Here is a 21,401-nt window from a genome sequence, read left to right on the forward strand (position 1 = left end):
ATTTCATCAAAAAAATTGTAATTTGTGTTCCGAAGATGAACAAAGGTCTTACGTGTGTAGAACGACATGAGGGTGAGTAATAAATAACATTATTTTTATTTTTGGGAGAATTAACCCTTTAAAGGAGTCGCCCCTTAAAAATGGATAATTTCAAAAAGAGGGTCAGAATGAAGGTTGAAAAAAAAACTTCATTAACATTATAAGTGAAGCTAAAGGAACATATTAAAAAAAAAAAAATAAATAAATAAAACAACATGTCATGCACCCATTAAAATATATTCAAATATAACAGTTATTTTAAATGGTAATCATATTTCACAAAATTACTATTTTTACTGTATTTTAATCAAATAAATGCAGCCTTGGGGAGCATAACAGACTTCTTTCAAAAACATGAAAAATTCTCACCAACACTAAACTTTTAAATGGTGTACATGCAAATAATTATGACGAAGGCAACAGGGATTCATACGTGATTTTCTTGTCTCTTATACTGCAGTGCTGAGAGTGAGAGAGAGTGTGAGACAGAGAGAGAGAGGGGACATAAACTCCAGATGCAATTACGAGAGTAAGGGCCCTCAGAGCAGAGTGGATACACATCAGGGGCCCAAATTAATTACAGCGATCCAAACAGCCAACAGAGAGAGAAAGAGAAAGCATATGCTAAGGTGAGAGGTTTTCACTGGGAGCCTGAGCATTTCTGGTAAACAGTGTGATTTATAAAGCTATCATGTGCATGAATGACCGTAAGTCATCGACAGACACAGAGTGATCCAACATGAAACGAGCCTTTCATAAATTCCTGTTGAAGCACAATCAGCACCAGTCATGAAAAATGCCAAAGCGTCATCTTTCAAAAACACTAAAGACAGACAAAATAAATACAGCAAATATAGCAAATGCAGTGAGCTATTGGCTGCTTTCTGTTAAATATTATCCAATGCATCATTATTATTCAGTAAAAGACACTTAATATTTAGTAATAATATTGATTTGACTACACTGACACTATTGGATGAGAACGAAACTTTTATAAAATATGATAGAGAACAGAACCGAACAGAACTGAACTGAGCTGAATAAATTCACTATTGTGTTATATTGAGCTGCTTTATAGCTGGATCAAATTTGTTTCATAACTGTTTCATAATTGAAGAACTTTTCAGTTATTGAACTGAACCAACACTAAACTGACTATCTAATGTCTTTTGGAGCTGCAGAATTTGTCTCATATTTTATGAAGTTTGCATCATTGATTCTGAAACAATCTGTATTGCTGCTTTGAAACAATCTGTATTGCGCTATATAAATAAAGATGACTTGACTCACAATCTCCAAAAAACAAATGAAGCATCAGAAACTGAAAGGGTTCTTCACTCACGTCATGGCCTGGTAGATGGACTCCACACCAAAACGCATGGCAAACTCATCCACGATCTCCTGCGACACGTCGTCAAAGTAAACCTTCCAGGCATCGTCGCCTTTGACTTCCGGGATCTTCACGACTCCACTGTTCTTCACCTCCGTCAGGTAGTGGAAGAGATTCTGCACAGGAAAATGAGACTCATTAAGAGCCGTGTTATTTCAAGAGATAAACAGAAACTGGAAACCTGTTTAGGGGCCAGGGACCGTGCAGGGCTGTGTGCATGAACTGCAACAGCATTGATATGGAATGGATGTCGAGAAACATCAACAGCACAGCCAACTTGGAAAGGTCAACATTTCGGGGTGCCAACCCACTGTCATCACACCGACAAAAATGCCACAACACCGTACAGCTGATGATGGTATAAAACCAGTGAGACATGGGCCAGACTCTACACCAGGGGTACTCAAGTTCAGAGGCCAAGAGGGCCGCATTTTAACCAAATGAAACGCGAAGGGCCACAAATTATAACTTGGATCGTAAGACTTTTATTTAGGCCTACTTAAGACAATATTTGTAGTTTTACTGTTTATTTACTAAAAGTTCAGTTTTTAAGGTCTGGCTGTTCACTGGCTGATGAGGGTTTGTCCATAAGATGAAAACATTGCACTTTTTTATAGTCTTTTTATACTCCATTGCACCTTTTTAACACTTTTTACAGCACCTATTTATACTCAGAGAATAAATGTTTTATTATTTGTATTATTATTACCTACCTTTTAATTTGGTCAGAATCAAAAAAATATTTTTTTTCTTTTTTTTAATGTTCAATCACAATTTTATGAATTATCTAACTATAACCAACGTTGTAAACATGATAAATAAGATATTTTCCGTGAGCTCAATGATGTGATGACAGATCTGTAATGGGAGAACTCTCTGCTTGCTTTCTGTTTATAACACATTGACATTAAGAATAAAAGGTTTGTTTTTCATGCTGCTCGGCAACTTACACACTGCAAAGTTTGAGGAATGTCAACTGCATTTCATCATGGAAAAATAAGGTTACTTTGTTTTTTACTTGCGCGCACAGTCTCGAGCCTTTGATGGCGTTCACGAATACAAGTGCTCGACCGTCTATGTGCTCGACACATGCGCACTAGAGAGATTCATGCTTGTCTAGTCTTTTTCGCTCAAATAGTTACAATAAAATGTCTTTGTACTTGCTTAAAATTAGAGTTGCTGGTCTTTTAATCCCCTCAAACGAGCGCTCTTCAACACGGTCGGCTATTGTGTTTGTTGTTACTCTTGTTCTGTCTTCGTTTCTTTTCAGACTGAAACAACAGCCCGTTTCAGTGCTGACACCTTGTGGACAAACTAAATTAGAGCAAAAACTATTCAATGCGCGCGTGCAAAGTGCCTTCAGTTTATTGTTCTTTGCGGTTAGAAAAACTGTGCTGCGCGCGTACACTATAAGCGTTCTCTGCTGATGATTACAGCGTCACGCGCACTGTACGCCTACCCTTGTGTAGTACGTGTAAAAAAACGAAGTAATATTCACGCTAATTTTGAACGCAAATTATAATAAAAATACATTTATATGTAGCATGATGCGGGCCACAAATTTAATGCTGACGGGCCGCCTGTTGAGTACCCCTGCTCTACACAAACACGTGTAGCTAGAAGGGTTTGCGTTCACAAGATTGTTGGATGAAAAGCAATTCATAATGCAAGACAAATATGTCTTTTGACGGATCTTTAACTTTACAATATGTTGGGTATATAAGTTTTGCAGAAATTAACTACTGTTGTTAACGTGGCACCAAGGTCCATATCTATGTTGTAAAAGTTAGTAGACCAAATAATATAATACAATTAGGGATTCACTGATACCGCTTTTTTCAGAACTCATTCAATCCGGATACTTTCATTTTTGGTACCTGCCAATACAGATACCTGTATTTTCATTGCATTTGTAATTTTTAAATATATTAGGTAGAGAAACCAAAAGATTATGAATTATATTCATTGGTTTAATTTGTTTAGCAATGATATAGTTCCTATTTCCTTTAGTTATTTTTATGCTTAATTATGCCTGTTAAAATGTATTGTACACGCTTCTGTTACTTTCACGGTAACTTTCTATTGCTCAATCATATTTGATCTTTCATTTTAATAGCACAGGGCATATTTAGAGGTGATTCAGCAGGGCTTAATAGAACAAAGTGTTGAAATAAACAGTGCTTTTCAGGTTTTCAGGTAGATCTAAGAGTTGTTTTCAGGTACATAATTTGAATAAAGTAATCAAATGTAAAATAACACTGCATAATCTTCACTGTATAAATTAAATATACATGCATTTTTATTAAAGTTCCAAAAGTCATTTAGTCAAGAGCCGTAAGTGATTTCTTTGTCCTTTGTTGTTTGATTAACATTAAAAACATAGCAGCAGGTTTATTATGCTGCTGTCCCTTTAAGACAGAATGCACGGATACAATATACTGTTTCACATGTGTTTTATTTCTCAACTGTTTACATTCACTTAAGACATTACTAACTATGTTTACAGTGATACTTGCAAAGATGGGCGTTTTTACATAACTTTGTGTGAAAATGTCAGTTCTAGCGCAAGAAGACGTGAAAGAGAATTCAATTCAGTATTTAAACGCTGTCTACAGGGTTTCTACAGGTTTCATCAAATCTAATTTAATGCTTTTTAATGCCAATTTTTTTAAAAATGAATGCCATATATATGTCGCTAAATGTCAATAGATGAAGTCATATGGCAATTAGAATATTCATTGTCATTAAGTTGCATTCGCATTCTGCCAAGTGTCAGCCCTTTACATTTGTTTGCTTCTCTGATGCTACTCTTTGTGCTCACATAATGTATTTTAATACAGCCAAATTCCCAATAAAATTGTTTCATCTATATATTTTTCTGTTTTGTTGTCAGACAAAATGAAATGGTGTCTGAAATGCGGCCCATTAAGACTACATAGAGGACTAGACATTAAGCTTTGTCATGTGCTTGTCCTTCGGACAAGTAAATCAGACATTCACTTGTCTGAGTAAAACAGTTGCTTGTCTGGAAAAATAGGATTTTTTTTTTTTTTTTTGGTGTAAATATAAATTTATTCTGAAGCAATATCCTTTCAGAATATTCCAGCTTTGATATATATAAATATGCATATTTGTGATATTTACACTGAGGGCATTTTTTTTTTTTTTTTTAAACCTTTACAAGGGGCAATTTCCCCCCACCCAATCCTGTATGATTCATGTAAAATGTATGATTCATCTTTTATTTTTAAATTCTTAAATTTGCTCAATAAATTAAATTAGAATAAGACACTAAGGGCTGTTACCAATCAAATTAAAATTTTGGTAAATTATGGTTTTGAAAGTGCTTTACAAATATAAATTGAGTTGAGTTGAGTTGAGTTGAGTTGACAATAAAAAATTACAACTGCATTAAATAATGTTATGGGATTGTTTTAAATATTTTTTGAAAATTCAAATAAGAAATGTTGGGGAGAAATGATACTTTTAAAAATGAAACTAAACCACCAGTAGGTGGCGGCAAGTAACCATCTTAATAAGTGAGTCATTGAGTCATTCATTCAAACGATTCATTCCAATGACTGATTCATTCAAGAATGAGGCAGTTATTTATGAATAAGTCATTGCCTGCATCTCAATGTGCATTCTATCCATCCTAAATAGTATATGACACAAGTAATATTCAATACTATTTAGGGCGGATAGTATGCACATTGGGATGCTTGACTCAACCGATTCGTTCAAAACGCTGAATCATTCAGTAGGCTAATGAAAACAAGGCTGCGCAAACAACCTTGTAACCGTCAGTCCATTATGCAGCCTATTATTATCCACTATGGATACTTACACTAAATGTAATCAAATCTGTCATTCTTGCGTTTTCCTGCGGCAGGAAAGCAAGATCTTGCGCTCGTGCGTTATGGCAAATTTGCACCGGCCAGAGTCAATTACCAAACTGGTTCTGCATGTGTATCACACCAATGTACATATTTTGCGACAGCAAATCAGTTATTAATTATGAAGGCCATATTCAATATAAACTGGTAGTACTATTTTCTTCAAATCTATCTAAAAAATGTAATGCCTGTAGGAATACAATTTAATGGTTTTTAATGCCATTTAAAGGTGCCCAAGAACGTACTTTCACAAGATGTAATATAAGTCTAAGGTGTCTCCTGAATGTGTCTGTGAAGTTTCAGCTCAAAATACCCCATAGATTTTCTTTAATTAATTTTTTTAACTGCCTATTTTGGGGCATCATTAACAATGCACTGATTTAGGCAGCGCGCCGCCCCCTTAAATCGCGTGCTCCCTGCCACATGAGCTGTCGACTATATTACAGCCTGATTACAGCGCATTTACAAAGTTCACACAGCTAATATAACCCTCAAATGGATCTTTACAAGATGTTCGTCATGCATGCTCCATGCATGCTTCGAATTATGTGAGTAAAGTATTTGGATTATATTATTATTTGGATGTTAAAGTTTTATTCTGAGTGAATTTGAGGCTGTGCTCCGTGGCTAACGGCTATTGCTACACTGTTGGAGAGATTTATAAAGAATGAAGTTGTGTTTATGAATTATACAGACTGCAAGTGTTTAAAAAATGAAAATAGCGACGGCTCTTGTCTCCGTGAATACAGTAAGAAATGATGGTAACTTTAACCTCATTTAACAGTACATTAGCAACATGCTAACGAAACTTTTAGAAAGACAATTTACAAATATCAGTAAAAATATCATGCTATCATGGATCATGTCAGTTATTATTGCTCCATCTGCCATTTTTCACTGTTGTTCTTGCTTACCTAGTCTGATGATTCGGCTGTGTGCAGCTCCAGACGTTAACTGGCTGCCCTTGTCTAATGCCTTTTATAATGTTGGGAACATCATGGGCTGACATTATAGCAAATATTGGGGCATACACCCCGACTGTTACGTAACGGTCAGTGTTATGTTGAGATTCGCCTGTTCTTCAGAGGTCGTTTAAACAAATGAGATTTATATAAGAAGGAGGAAAAAATGGGGTTTGAGACTCACTGTATGTCTTTTCCATGTACTGAACTCTTGTTATTTAACTATGCCAAAGTAAATTCAATTTTTGAATCAAGGGCACCTTTAAGGCCTCAATTTTCGCAAAATCCATTTAATGGCTTTTAATGCTTTTTAATGCCCGCAGATACCCTGTGTCTAGACGCGAATTTCTGGGCGTGCGCTTCGGATGTTTGCGCACAGTAAACTTCTGGTCCTGTAATAATGTAGGGAACCACTCATTATACATAAATCACATAAGTTTTTACTTGCATATACGATTTAGTTTTAATCCAAATGATGCATGTGTGCTGAGCGAATGATCAGCAAACGACAGCATGCAAAAGATGTGTGCTCTCTCTCTCTTTACCATCAGTTAATGTTACTATATCTGCCTTGTTTTACTTTACTTGCTATTGACATATCCGACCGAACTATAAACTTTCCAGTGATGTCTGTGAAAAAGGGATGTGGACTCTACAAGCTTGGTCTGTTCCGCTGCGCGCACAATCCACTCCACGTTTCGCTTATCTGCTCACGCACACCAGCTATATAGATGTAAATATTTAATTTGCTTTAACATTCTACTAATTCGATACATTTACTTCATAGACATCCTTCTCTGATCCATTCTGCTCTCTGTTTGCTCTGTTGTCTGTGTTTCTTTGTCACAAGCACTGTACTGCACACACTGTGTGGTACTGAAGCATTTTAATGATGCGAGTACGAGTACACAAGCGTTGTATCTGTATTGTCCCTAAATATAATATAATATAATATTTTTTGCAGTGTGTTTTGTAAAATGCAGTATACAAATACCTCGTGTAAACATGTGTACTGCCCATGAGGCGGAGCCACCTTCTCTTCCCCTTTCATCTCAACGCTGATCTTCAGCCTGATGGCCCCTGACACCATTGACTTATCTGTCCGCTTCTCTGCAGAGAGAGACGACAACAAGAGCAAGAAAGGTGAATTGAGCATGTGAACAGAAGACAGAAAAGACAAGAAGAAATAGAAATAAGACGAGTTGCAGGACGTCTCTCCTCTCTGACCCTGTCAATAACACATGTGTAATGCAGCTGATCTCAGAACAGTGACTTGCAGACACTGAATCTCATCAGCTTATGGCCGTGTTCCATTACAAATCTGATCCCAGACTGCATGCATTAACTCTTTCCCCACCATTGACAGGATTTTCCAGCTTTTTGTGTTTTTACTCGCTATTATGCATCTTCTTAAAGGTCCCATTCTTCGTGATGCCATGTTTCCAACTTTAGTTAGTGTGTAATGTTGTTGTTAGAGTATAAATAAAATCTGTACAATTTTAAAGCTCAAAGTTCAATGCCAAGCGAGATATTTTATTTAACAGAAATAGCCTACAACGAACGGCCTGTTTGGACTACATCCCTCTACTTCCTTCTTTAATGACGTCACTAAAACTGTGTTTGACTAACCTCCGCCCACAGGAATACACAAAAAAAGGGGGCGTGGTCTTGTTGCGCTCCCACGGAGAAGAGCAAGAGTTGCGTTTGTAAAGTGTGTTTGTCGCCATGTCGTCGAAACGCTGTTATTTTCATCCCGCAGTCCAATCACCTTTGTTTGGCCTTCCCAGGGACGCTGTACTTAGAAATCAGTGGTTACAATTTATGTTTAACTCGGTTCCCGAAAATTATACTATGTGCAGCACATTTTACTGAGGACAGCTTCCTCAATCTCAGTCAGTTTAATGCCGGATTCGCACAAAGATTATTTTTGAAAGATGGAGCAGTTCCCTCTTTGTCTGGAGAAGGCGTTGTTTGTGGTGCATTTTATTATTTACGTTGGTGCGTTTTCTGTAACTTATCACACAAAGGGCAACGCTGTTTAGCTTTGTTAACTAGATGGCAATTGAAACTTATCCGACCAAAACTTTTAAAAAGTGTAGTAATTCAACCGGACACCATCGATTGTTGGTGTTTGTTATGATCAGTTTAAATTATTTGTTGATTATATCTGTTGTTTACTGTTTAACCACATGCTGGTTTAGCTGCAGCCACGCGAATCATTGTTCTATGTTTAGGCCTATGTAATGTTACCTACTGTAAATAAACAGCTTACCATTGTGACACATCCTGTAAAAGACGTGTTTGCACAGGTTCTACTCGATCCTCTTCATCTATGTTCTCCGGGTCTGATTCCGGCTCAAATTGATAAGGTAAAATGAAAGACATGTTTACGATAACACTGAGCGCATGCATCTCCCCGTTATGGTAAGAGGCGTGACCTTTCCGGGCAAGGAGCGCTAAGCTGTTGTCGAATCACAACACAGGAACCGCTGGCACAAGCAGAACTCGTTACGTATTTCTGAAGGAGGGACTTCATAGAACAAGGAAGTCATCAGCCCGTTTTTATAACAGTGGAAACAGCGGTATACAGATAAGTAAATTATGTGAAAAATACTGTGTTTTTTTACACGCGAAACATGAACACATGTTATATTGCACACTATAAACACAATCAAAGCTTTAAAAAACCACGAAGAACGGGACCTTTAAAGAGTACAGAATCTCCGGATCAAAACACAGGCAAAAAAGAAGCATAAACAAACGATAAAAGCATTGCTTATGCAAGTTATAGTCTTTGATAAAAATGTTGCTTTTTTATGAAACTTACCCACATTCAAGTGTTGATAAAAAAAGAATACATGAAGCTAGAATAAAACATTTTTTTGTTGTTGTTGTTTTAAAGCAGAGGCTCTTTTCTTTCTTTTGACATACTGCATGTTCAGATATTCATAATATATCTGAACATGCAAAATATTCTGGGGTTTTGTGAAGTTTTGTGAAAATGATCAAAAACGCAGTAAAGTAAACAGTGCACTTTCATTTCATGTTGACTTTAAATTTGATATTCGACAGCTGCTATTAAAATAATAAATGTAAAATGGCACTTTGCAGATAAGACTCCTCACATCTTGTTTTGTCACCTAATTGCTATAACTGATGCTTGGTCTGTGGCCGCAGTGGTAAGACAAACTCCCATCTGGATCTTTCTCACATCTCGATGTGGACAGATGGAGAAGGACTGCACAAATATAAGTGGTTCAATTTAGTGCGAGTCACAGCTCTAAAAACACACGCTTCTGCACCAAGCCAAGGAAAACAATACAACACACAAACCATGAACAAAAGCAGAAATGATTCTCTGCGGAACAATGAGGCCATCTGCACAAGAGCAAAACCGAGGAAAAAATCTTCAACTTTCCTTGAAAAAGGGACAGTTCATCATAAGCGAAGTTAGAAGACCTGAAATAAAGTACAGGATGAACTTCTTTTATGGTGCATCTTTGTAAAAATTATGAGTCACTATGGATAAACCTCACAAAGTAATGCTCAAAGGATCGCATTTCACCCTAAAATCAAAAGATTATATTATATTTAAAATCAATTTTAAAAAAAAGTTTTGCAATGACAACATATTTTTGACAATTAAACATTTTTATGTAAAAAAAAAAAAAAAAAACCTAATTATCACATATTACATATCCAGAAAATAAATAATTCATTCATTCATTCATGTGAAACAAAAGGGTTTTTTGACAACGAAACATTTTAATATAAAAAACTCTCAATGTTAATATAAAAAACTACCAATAAAAATTCTCAATAAGTAAATTATTTTTATTATTATTATTATTATTATTATTATTATTATTATTATTATTATTATTATTATTATCATTATTATTATTGTTCATGTATTTATTTATAAGGTAAAATATGACCTGAAGAGAAAAGGATATATATATATTATTTTGGGAAAAAAACAAAAGTCATAAAGGTTTAGATTGACATGTGGGCAAGTAAATGGTGAATGTCTTTTGTTTGTTTGTTTGTTGTAAATGATTCCTTTAAATTTTGGTGAGATTTTTGATCAATGTGGCCCATAACATACCGAGGTTATACCAGACGTCCATCTCCCCGCTCAGCATCCGCACCTCAATGATAGTCTGACCCAGAAAGTCATCAGATTCCTTCTTAAAGTGCTGCTTCACTCTGGACTTTATGTCGTCGTCTTCATCCCACACACGAACTTTTATACGGTCTGTGGCATTATGACATTCACTGAGAATAGAGAGAAAGGAATGTTAGAACCATTTCTCCTACAATTTCGTAGGAGAAATAAAAACAGACACTAATGAAACAATTATGTCAAGAGTCCAGAGCTAAAAACTGAATATGGAGAGCAGCTCAGATCATTTGATGAGAAATGTTTGAGCTAGAAGTGAGGTCTTTTGATTGCATTCATTTGGTATCTTGAGAAATCTGAGCATAGATTGAAATGTTGTTAAAATGTTGCTTTTTTCGAAATCTGAGAACCAGGAGACTTAAAATCTCCATTTGCTCATCATAAAATACCATTGCTTTCTAAGAAAAACTCCAATACTAAAGAGATCTCATTTGTGATTTTTCTTTCTCCAGACAAAACACTATTGACGTTATTTAAGAGTCAATTTACCTTTGAGGACGTCCCCAAAGGGAAGTCTTTTGTTATTTAGCTGACGTCAAGGGACAGTTTTGTCCCTAAAGTATAGCCAAGAAAATCCACACACACACACGCTGGCAGAAGAGTCGCGAGCTGCTTGCCGAACTGCTTTTAAAGGTCATATGCTCCACTGAATCTCCAAACAGGGCACTTAGCCTCCTGTGGTCCATCTCCGTGCCTCTCTCTCTGGTGGAGGGGTGATGTGAGAGAGAGACGGGCTCACAGACAGACGTTACGCCTGCAGACAGCCACTCCACAGATGCAGTCAACACACTACAGCCTCACAGCACTATAGAACACAGCACAGCCCCGATACACTTCCAATCACATCAAATCATACTGACTGACATAATCCTAAGGAGAAAATATAAATATCATAATATTACAAGAACGGTTAGAGTTTTGTAAAATGATCGCTGTGAGGGCCAGCCAAATCCTGACACCATTGCTCTATATGAAAGAATCAGGTCTGATCGTTTACTTGTCCTCTTCATCAGTCCATTCAGATGACATGGAAAAAGTTTGGGATCAGTAGTTAAGTGTCAGTTCTTTTTAAAGAAATTAATACTTTAATGTAGGATGCACAATTTGATCAAAAGTGACAGTAAATACTTGTATAAAGTTACAAAAAGATTTATATTTAAAATAAATGCTGTTATTTTGAACCTTCTATTAATCAAGAAATCTGAGAAAAAATGTTGGTAAGATTTTTTTAAGACATTAATACTTCTATTTTGCAAAGAAGCATTCAATTGGTGACTTATAATGTTAGAAGATTTCTATTTCAAATAAATGCTGTTGTTTTTAAGTTTCTATTCAACAAAGAATCCTGATATATCCCGATTTCCACAAAAATAAATGTTTTCAACTTTGATAATAATCAGAAATGTTTCCTGAGCAGCAAATCAACATATTAGAATTATTTCTAAAGGATCATGTGACACTGAAGACTGAAGTAATGATGCTGAAAATTCAGCTTTGCATCACAAAAATAAATCACATTTTAAAATATATTCACATAGAAAACAGTTATTTTAAATTGTAATAACTGTTTTTAACATATTTTTTATCAAATAAATGCAGCCTTGGTGAGCAGAAGATACATCTTTAAAACTTAAAAAAATATATATCAAGCCCAAACTTTTTTAAAAAAAAAAGGATAAATGGATTTTTTTTTTTTTACCTTTTGAAAGGTCAAAGATAGTGTTGTGGTGAAACAGATGTCTCTTCAAAAGATCAAATGACCATAAGAAATTACACTGAAATGGATTCAAACTGCACTGGTAAAAGCAGATTAAGATATTTTTGATAAAAACAGATGGATGAGTGAGGCCTCCATTGACAGCAAGTTAGTTTACACGTCGGAGACAGAAGAGAGGAAATTGTTAAATAAAGTTGTTATTTTGTTTTGGGGTTTTTTTTGGCACACAAAAAGTATTCACGTCGCTTCATAACATTAAGGTTGAACCACTGTAGTCACATGAACTGTTTTAAATATGTCTTTAGTACCTTTCTGGACCTTGAAAATGTAAATGAACTTGTTGTCAATGGAGGCCTCTCACTGAGCCATCAGATTTATCAAAAATATCTTAATTCTGCTAAAATTTGCACTGTATAATATGATGATGACATACTGTATTAAGTATTTAATAAAAGTAAGTCATTTTTTATTTTACATTCTCTCAAGTCCAGAGAAATTTAGTGATTCTTCATCAGCAGTTATAAAAACATACTATGAATACTGTTTGATGAATTTAATCTGCTATTATGACAGCGAAAGACTATCAACCTGAGAAAACAAATAAAAGGTCTTACACTACCTTTCAAATGTTTTTCTCTCATTGAAAAAGTTTAAACAGGTGAGCAAATCATCTCATAGTAAGCATTTCCCCATAATCCTGCATAAATCCTTCCAAATCCACCAATCCAGCATCTTCTGAAGCCCTGGAGTCTCTCATTACCCTATAGATTGAGATATTTATCATGAGATTTAGATGAAGAAATGCATACACTGAAAGTGACAGAGCGCTTTCCCACACACTCTCTCATTCGTATAGTGCTGAAACCCCACATCTTACTGTCTTTGGAAGGGTGAACTGACAAAAAACAGAGTTCAAAATTAGCAAGCGCCAAATGTGTGTACAAACAGGCTTTGGCAAGACATAAAAGAAGATAGCCATTTGGCCAGATTCCTCAGAAAAGTGTAACTGTGTAAAAGTGACTCTTTCAAAAGATTGCTCTATTTGTTTGAGCATTACTGACTCAACCAATAGCAGAGTCTGGTGTGGAACTATGTGTTCATTCAACCAATGGTAGAAGAAAGGCATGTTCTAAAATAGCGCATTGGTGTCCGCCCACTTTTTTAGCAGCATTGGTTCCAGAAGTATTTTACCCATAGGGATTTGTTCTTTGTTGTTCTTTGTTGATATCTTTGTTAAAGCATTATATGCAATTAAGCAAACCAACCAGCTATGAGGTGAATCACATGACAAACTTTGATTTAAAGCAAAAAATGTTCAAGGAAAACAACTTGGAACACTACTTGCTGTAAGGACCTTGTGAAGTAATCCCAGAAGGTGCTCTCTGGTTGGGTTTCAAACATATTTTTAGAAAAAATGTCCAAGGCACTTCTTCCAGTCCAAAAAAGTTAAAAAGCCTTTGTTCACACACACACACACACACACACACACACACACACACACACACACACACACAAAAAAAAAACTATTTGAAAAAAAAAAAAAAAGTATTCGAAAATTAGACAAAAAGATAACCATACAAGATTGTATATTTATACATGCAAGTATTTATTTGTCATTTCCCGTGCTTCAATGGGAGAGGCCATTCCCTGCAAGCTCTTTTGACCTCAGCTGCATTCAGCCCTGACAAAACGCTGCAAAACATTTTTAAATGGAAACGGTGGTGCATTGAACACCCTGTTCTGATGACACAAGAGTTGCAACTATGGCAGCTGAGAAGGCCATTCTTTGTGTTCTTTTTGAATAATTTTTGAAGCCTGATGAAGTCTGTATAAATACGTGTTTAATACTGCAAAATACACTCAATGTTACAGTCACTGCCCTTGCCATCCAGAATAAAAGAGAGCATCCCAATCGAGTGAAGGTATTTGTGGAAACTGTGGTTCCTAATTATTGTGATCCAACGTTTGCCTTTATGTTTATAAAAGTTTATGAAAGTATCACTCCACAATACAATAGCAAAATATATAATTATACAAACCCGATTCCAAAAATGTTGGGACACTGTACAAATTGTGAATAAAAAAGGCAATAATTTACAAATCTCATAAACTTATATTTTATTCACAATAGAATGTAGATAACATATCAAATGTTGAAAGTGAGACATTTTGAAATGTCATGCCAAATATTGGCCCATTTTGGATTTCATGAGAGCTACACATTCCACATACCTGTTGGGACAGGTAGCAATAAGAGGCCAGAAAAGATAAATGTACATATAAGGAACAGCTAGAGGACCAATTTGCAACTTATTAGATCAATTGGCAACATGATTAGGTATAAAAAGAGCCTCTCAGAGTGGCAGTGTCTCTCAGAAGTCAAGATGGGCAGAGGATCACCAATTCCCCCAATGCTGCGGCGAAAAATAGTGGGGCAATATCAGAAAGGAGTTTCCCAGAGAAAAATTGTTATCATCATCTACAGTGCATAATATCATCCAAAGATTCAGAGAATCTGGAACAATCTCTGTGCGTAAGGGTCAAGGCCGGAAAACCATACTGGATGCCCATGATCTTCGGGCCCTTAGACGGCACTGCATCACATACAGGAATGCTACTGTAATGGAAATCACAACATAGGCTGAGGAATACTTCCAGAAAACATTGTCGGTGAACACAATCCACCGTGCCATTCGCCATTGCCGGCTAAAACTCTATAGGTCAAAAAAGAAGCCATATCTAAACACGATCCAGAAGCGCAGGCGTTTTCTCTGGGCCAAGGCTCATTTAAAATGGACTGTGGCAAAGTGGAAAACTGTTCTGGGGTCAGACGAATCAAAACTTTGAAGTTGTTTTTGGAAAACTGGGACGCCATGTCATCCGGACTAAAGAGGAGAAGGACAACCCAAGTTGTTATCAGCGCTCAGTTCAGAAGCCTGCATCTCTGATGGTATGGGGTTGCATGAGTGCGTGTGGCATGGGCAGCTTACACATCTGGAAAGGCACCATCAATGCTGAAAGGTATATCCAAGTTCTAGAACAACATATGCTCCCATCCAGACGTCGTCTCTTTCAGGGAAGACCTTTCAATGTCAGACCACAAACTGCATCAATTACAACATCATGGCTGCATAGAAGAAGGATCCGGGTACTGAAATGGCCAGCCTGCAGTCCAGATCTTTCACCCATAGAAAACATTTTGTGCATCATAAAGAGGAAGATGCAACAAAGAAGACCTAAGACAGTTGAGCAACTAGAAGCCTGTATTAGACAAGAATGGGACAACATTCCTATTCCTAAACTTGAGCAACTTGTCTCCTCAGTCCCCAGACGTTTGCAGACTGTTATAAAAAGAAAAGGGGATGCCACACAGTGGTAAACATGGCCTTGTCCCAACTTTTTTGAGATGTGTTGATGCCATGAAATTTAAAATCAACTTATTTTTCCCTTAAAATTATACATTTTCTCAGTTTAAACATTTGATATGTCATCTATGTTGTATTCTAAATAAAATACTGAAATTTGAAACTTCCACATCATTGCATTCTGTTTTTATTCACAATTTGTACAGTGTCCCAAATTTTTTGGAATCGGGTTTGTGGTATTTTTATGTTACATTAATCAGGGTATGGACCAGAAGATACTGCAATTACTAAATTACATTTAGACAGACTTAAAGAAGTTCCAGATCTATACTTGTGCTCTTATTATTTAAGTTATTTTGCCATTAATGTAAATAATCTCTTGCTCTTGTGAATTTAATTTGATGTTAATTACATTTACGAGCTGTTTCTTTAATACCACGTGGTTTATATGGATGTTGATGCAGATTGGGCTGACATTTTTGACACACCCACCAAACAAGAGAAAACGTATCTCAAACCCGTTGCACATCAATAAGTTGAAATAATGTGAACAGATGGCTTCAAGAAAAGCGTATATCATCAATTAACAACCTCTTAGCTCACAAAAGGTCTGTAAGTTACTGTTAAAAATCAATTTCCCTATGGAGAAAGTCAATGGAGTTTTTTAATTACGGAACCTGACTGTTGCACTCTACAAAGACACTTGAGGCTGAGTTTTATTACGAATACAGTCAAGACTGAGGGGGTTACAGGCCCTTTGTTGCTTGTTGTGTCTAACAGCACCCTTTAGTTGCAACTATATTCACAATACAGCCCAGCCTCTCATACATTATTGCTCAAGTAAGTCACAGACAGTAATTACCTGTCATATTTCTCATTTCTCATACCAGTGCAAAGTCGACCACACACACTGTATACCAACAGCAAGAGAGTGTGAACTCTTATTTAATATTCACCGTAGATGTGCATGTCTCTATCTTTCTCTGAACTGTTTTTACTCAGTTTCAGCTCTATATTCTTACATCACACTTTTCTCACACTTTCACACTTTTATTTATTTTTTTATTTTTTATTTTTTGTACACCAGGGGTTTCAAAGACACTTCCTAGGGGCCAGTCAAAGCCTATGGGGGAGCTCAATTCAACCCACAGGATGATTAAAAGTAACAAATAAAAATGTGACAGATATTTAATTGTAACCTTTTCCCCAATGATGTAGCCCTTCGCTTTTAAAAAGGGAGTTGATACCGCTGTTTTCGTTCACTCTCAATTTCTCTTTCTAAACAGCTTAACTGCTCGTCTTTCATCTCATCATCTTCTTGATACTTGGTTTGATGTTTACATGGGACTTTTAACAATTGGTGCAGAAAGCTGTGGGGGGCAGGGAAGGGTGAACAAAGGGTTAGCAGACCAAACCCTTTGATTTCCTAAAGAAGCTTTCATACCACCATCAACATAAACTTCCCATAATGCTTAGAGGCCATTTCCTCAAGCTCCCCGGGACTGTCAGATTTCAACATGTCACAACACACGCACACTGGCCGGTCATGTTGCCTTTAGAATCAGTGCATAACTTCCTCTTTAAATGCATGACATCAGTGGAGGAAGTAAAGCGTACATTACTCAAAGGGGATTTATGATGGTACATCACTCTCAGAGCAGCCATCAACACCCATTAACATTGTCATACAGTACATAAGAGTGGTTTGGGTGAAATGACCATGAAACACCCCTAATGGATCCCATACACCATCAGCAACATATCTACTGGTGTTTGCTGCTCATAATTAGCCTTTAAACAGTGATTTAAACTAATGCATAACTAGGAATGTCAAAAGTACTAGCCAATATATATACAAAATATATATATACATTTAAAAAACATGAGATGACCATCCAACTAAAATGTCTTCTTTCTTGTGGTAATATTTTGAGGATGTTATTAAAAACCAGGCTAAATAAAATAATTGTTTAGTTAAATTGATTTAACTTGATAAATAAAGTAATATATGTGGCATCATGAATCACGAAACTTTACTGGACCAAGAACTGATGAAAAACTAAGAACCTAGCAACAACCAAGAACTGCCTAGCAAACATCTAGAGGCACATTTAAAGCCTTAATAACTGTTATCTTAATAACTGCATAGCAACACCCTGGCAACTACGTTTGTGAACATCTTTTGTGTCACCTAAAATATAAACACAGAAAAAATATATGAACATCTAGTCTAGAATGCTGTTTATAGACAATTTGAAATATGCCCTATATAGCTACTGTGTAAAAACATGCAGGCATCTTTGATCTGTGTGGCCTTTAGCATATAGAACAATCCATTAAAGATTGCTAACCCTCATCCGTAGGTGGAGGCTGAAGATTCTCTCAGGATTAAGATCGCAAACTCGGATTGAAATGGAAAATTAAAGTGGGCGATGAGGATTAGGGGTCATATAAGACAACAAGACATACGACATACAAGCTGTAACTTTAATCAACGTCTTTAATAATCCAGTAATCCTCCCTCATGGCAACAACACATCCACACATTCAAACTAAAGTTCAATACAACAGCAAGGAAAAGCAGATCGCTCCAGAGCCGATATCTACCGACGGGATTCAGCAGTTTAATATTCAAGGCATCAGCTGTGTTCTCTCATATGTAATACAGGCCGAAAGTTACTTGGTTTCACTTGGTCCACCGTATTTGTCTTGTTTGCTCACCATATGGTATGAAATTGGCTTGGGCAATAAACAGTAGATTAGATTAAGTATATTAAGTAAAATGGAGTAATGAAAAAAATACATGGCAGGATGCAGAGTAGTAGTATACAGTATTTTATCTAGAATTTTTGCCATACAGTTATTCAACATATGTGACCCTGGACCACAAAACCAGGCATAAGTCGCACGGGTATATTTGTGGCAATAGCCAACAAAACATTGTATAGGTCAAAATGATTGATTTTTCTTTTATGCCAAAAACCATTAGGATATTAATGATTAAAGATCACGTTCCATGAAGATATTTTGTGAATTTGATACCCTAAATATATCAAAAATGTATTTTTGTGAGTGGATATGCATTGCTAAGGCCTTCATTTTGACAACTTTAAAGGCGATTTTCTCAATATTTTGATTTTTTTGCACATTCAGATTCCAGATTTTCAAATAGTCATATCTTGACCAAATATTGTCTTATCCTAACAAACCATACATCAACGGAGATGAAGTATAAATCTCAGATGATGTATAAATCTCAGTTTCAAAAAGTTGATGACCCTTATGATTGGTTTTGTGATCCAGTGTCACATATAGTTTTATTGAATTTTCAGTAAAAAAATTTTATATTGTGATATACCATTATAGTCATGTAAAATTACTTTTTATGCAAAACAGAAAAACTGGCTCCCTTTCAATTCCCTTCACTGGCTCCCTTTCAACTGATAGATCAATTAATTTCAATCCATCCATCCATCCTTTGTGGTGAACAGCACATTCCAGTGCCCAGTTTATGGCCGGGCCCCTGTAACAACTGACAAAGGTTTGCTACATTTTGATTGGATCTTGTTGGACTAACATAAACAAACTGTCCAACGGCATCAGATAAAGATGCTAGGACAACAGCCAGAAACCTCTTAGAGGGCAAGAGGAAGACCTCTTGTACCAAGCCTGGGATGGACAGGACTTCTCATTGGTCCACATGCAGTTTGTGGCCTTCCTCAGGACCTCCATATCGCAGTGGCTAGCAGTGGCTGAAACTAAGGGAGGAATCCATCCAAATTCATTCATAACTATGTTTGGAAACATTAAAACTGATGTAAACACATTCATTTCATACTTACTCAGAGAAATAAGTATTCTCTGACAGCTGTTTGTTGTGCAACATCGTAAACAAATTCAGCTGTTAATGTACAAATGAATGAATGCATGACAGTTCAATCTTTTTCTAACTTGTTTAGACTATTGCCAAAGGTATTCTGGTGGTGGTTTGGAAAGTGAGAAATTCATTGGTAAATCTTTAAAATCACTTTAAAGACTTCTAACTGTGTGCTTTAGGCAAATGAGTTCCACATGGGAAAGAAGTATGTGTGTCCCCTCTGATGCCTGGGTCTCAGTCCTGCAAAGGTGAGACAGCAACAGATACATTCAAGTTCTGAGTCTCCCATCTGGTGGGACAACAGAAGATAAAACCAAGTTCTGAGTCCCAGCCTGAAAGCGTGAGACTGTAACAGATCAACCATCTTCTGAGCCCGCGGCCCGTTACAGGGAAGGCAGCAACAGGTGCAAGTTTTGAGTCTCTGGCCTGCAAAGATGAGACAGCAACAAATACATTCAAGTTCTGAGTCTTCCATCCGGTGGGACAACAACAGATATGATCACATTCTGAGCCCCCAATCTGTGAGGAAAGAGACAACTAACAACTACAGCATGACTCGAGTCTCTGCCAGAGGGACAAAAGTAGTTTGACCAAGTTTTGTGTACATCGATTTACCAGCTAGTCGAAGAAAAACCGCATAAACAGAAAAGACCTGAACGCGTACAAGCTACAGCAACAATGGAGGCCTACACAGACGAGAGATTTTGCAAAGAGGTTAGAATGTATTGCAATTTGACGCAATGCTCATGCATCAAATGCCTGTGTATGCATACGAGTCAAGTGAAGTATACTTTGCAAGGCTCTGCGTTCGACTGTGTAAAAAAAAAAAAAAAGAATACTTTTTGCTTAAGGCTTTTCACCTTATTACTTTCAGAGAAACAACAGTTTATCTTTCCATAGGATAACATAACTCTTCCATAGCCACATGCAACTTAACTCAACTCAATGTATTGTATGCATGTTATGCACTTTATTCCTTTTCTTATTCATGGTATTCATATAGTAGATGTGTTAGTTATATCTATCTGTTGATCTGTCCGCGGCGCCCGTCTATCTAACTATCCATCATAATTATCTATAATTATGTCTGTCCATAAGTTAAATTTCAAAGCTTGTTTGTTTAAATTCCAAACGTTTGGTTTGTCTTGACAAGCTTTGCTTTTCTAGTTACGAATTTAAGGTTATTAATTTATTTGCAATTCTTATTTGCATCCTGTTTGCTACCTCAATTCAATTAATGAATTGGAATTTAAAAGGCAATCTCAGTTCAATTCTGTATGATGCACATCCCTGTCACACCGCTCACCATTTTGAACACACAATAGCTTGCAAATGACAGCAGTGAACAAGAGCAACAATAAAGATGACCTCAGCAAAGCCTTAATGAAAAGAGCAACTAACAATCAGGAACAACCTTCTGTGATCCCTCCAATATAGCCATAGCCATAAAAATGGCACAATATATAAGGTTTCTGTCTAGATTGTAGAACACTCCCACAGTCAGGGTGCTGTAGATTTCAGGGTTCTGATTTATCGGCTTTGTGCATTGTCAGAAACATCAAATCAAATGTTTATGAATGGAGCAGGACAGCGAGTCTAGCCTTCACTATAATGTGACACCCATGATTGCAGAAGCCTCAAGGATACACCATCAGGAATATGAAAAGAAATGGTCCCATGGGAGTGTGACAAAGCCAGCGGGAATACAAATGATTTCCATTACTCCTCATTTATGACCCTTTTCAAACAAACCAAGAAGCTCCTTTGAGTATCAGCACAAAAACAAGGCTAAGAAACAGACTCGTAATGGAGGGGCTCTACAGAAAATGTCAAATTAATGAAAGGCTACTTTGAATAATTCATATGCCATTTGAAAATTTATATGTGACTGAGTGGCAGAAGTGTTGTGAAATGGAAACTATGTCTCTGGCCTTTGAGTTCAACCTAATTTTAAAAAGCTTCACTGCATAAG

At 36.5% G+C, this 21,401-nt stretch overlaps 1 protein-coding gene across 6 annotated transcripts in view; it reads right to left on the bottom strand.

The window, feature by feature from the left end:
• LOC125253970 (protein unc-13 homolog C) overlaps positions 1-21,401 on the bottom strand; it is a 244,034-nt gene that overhangs the window by 171,792 nt on the left and 50,841 nt on the right. For all 6 annotated transcript variants that reach the window (XM_048168259.1, XM_048168258.1, XM_048168257.1 and 3 more), the window contains 3 exons: positions 10,396-10,565; positions 7,282-7,397; positions 1,382-1,545 (listed from right to left, as the gene is read on the bottom strand). In XM_048168259.1, coding sequence (XP_048024216.1) covers positions 1,382-1,545; positions 7,282-7,397; positions 10,396-10,565 — 450 coding nt within the window. The remainder of the gene's footprint in view (positions 1-1,381; positions 1,546-7,281; positions 7,398-10,395; positions 10,566-21,401) is intronic.

The sequence above is a fragment of the Megalobrama amblycephala genome, linkage group LG19, assembly GCF_018812025.1.
Source record: "Megalobrama amblycephala isolate DHTTF-2021 linkage group LG19, ASM1881202v1, whole genome shotgun sequence".
Lineage (NCBI taxonomy): Eukaryota > Metazoa > Chordata > Actinopteri > Cypriniformes > Xenocyprididae > Megalobrama > Megalobrama amblycephala.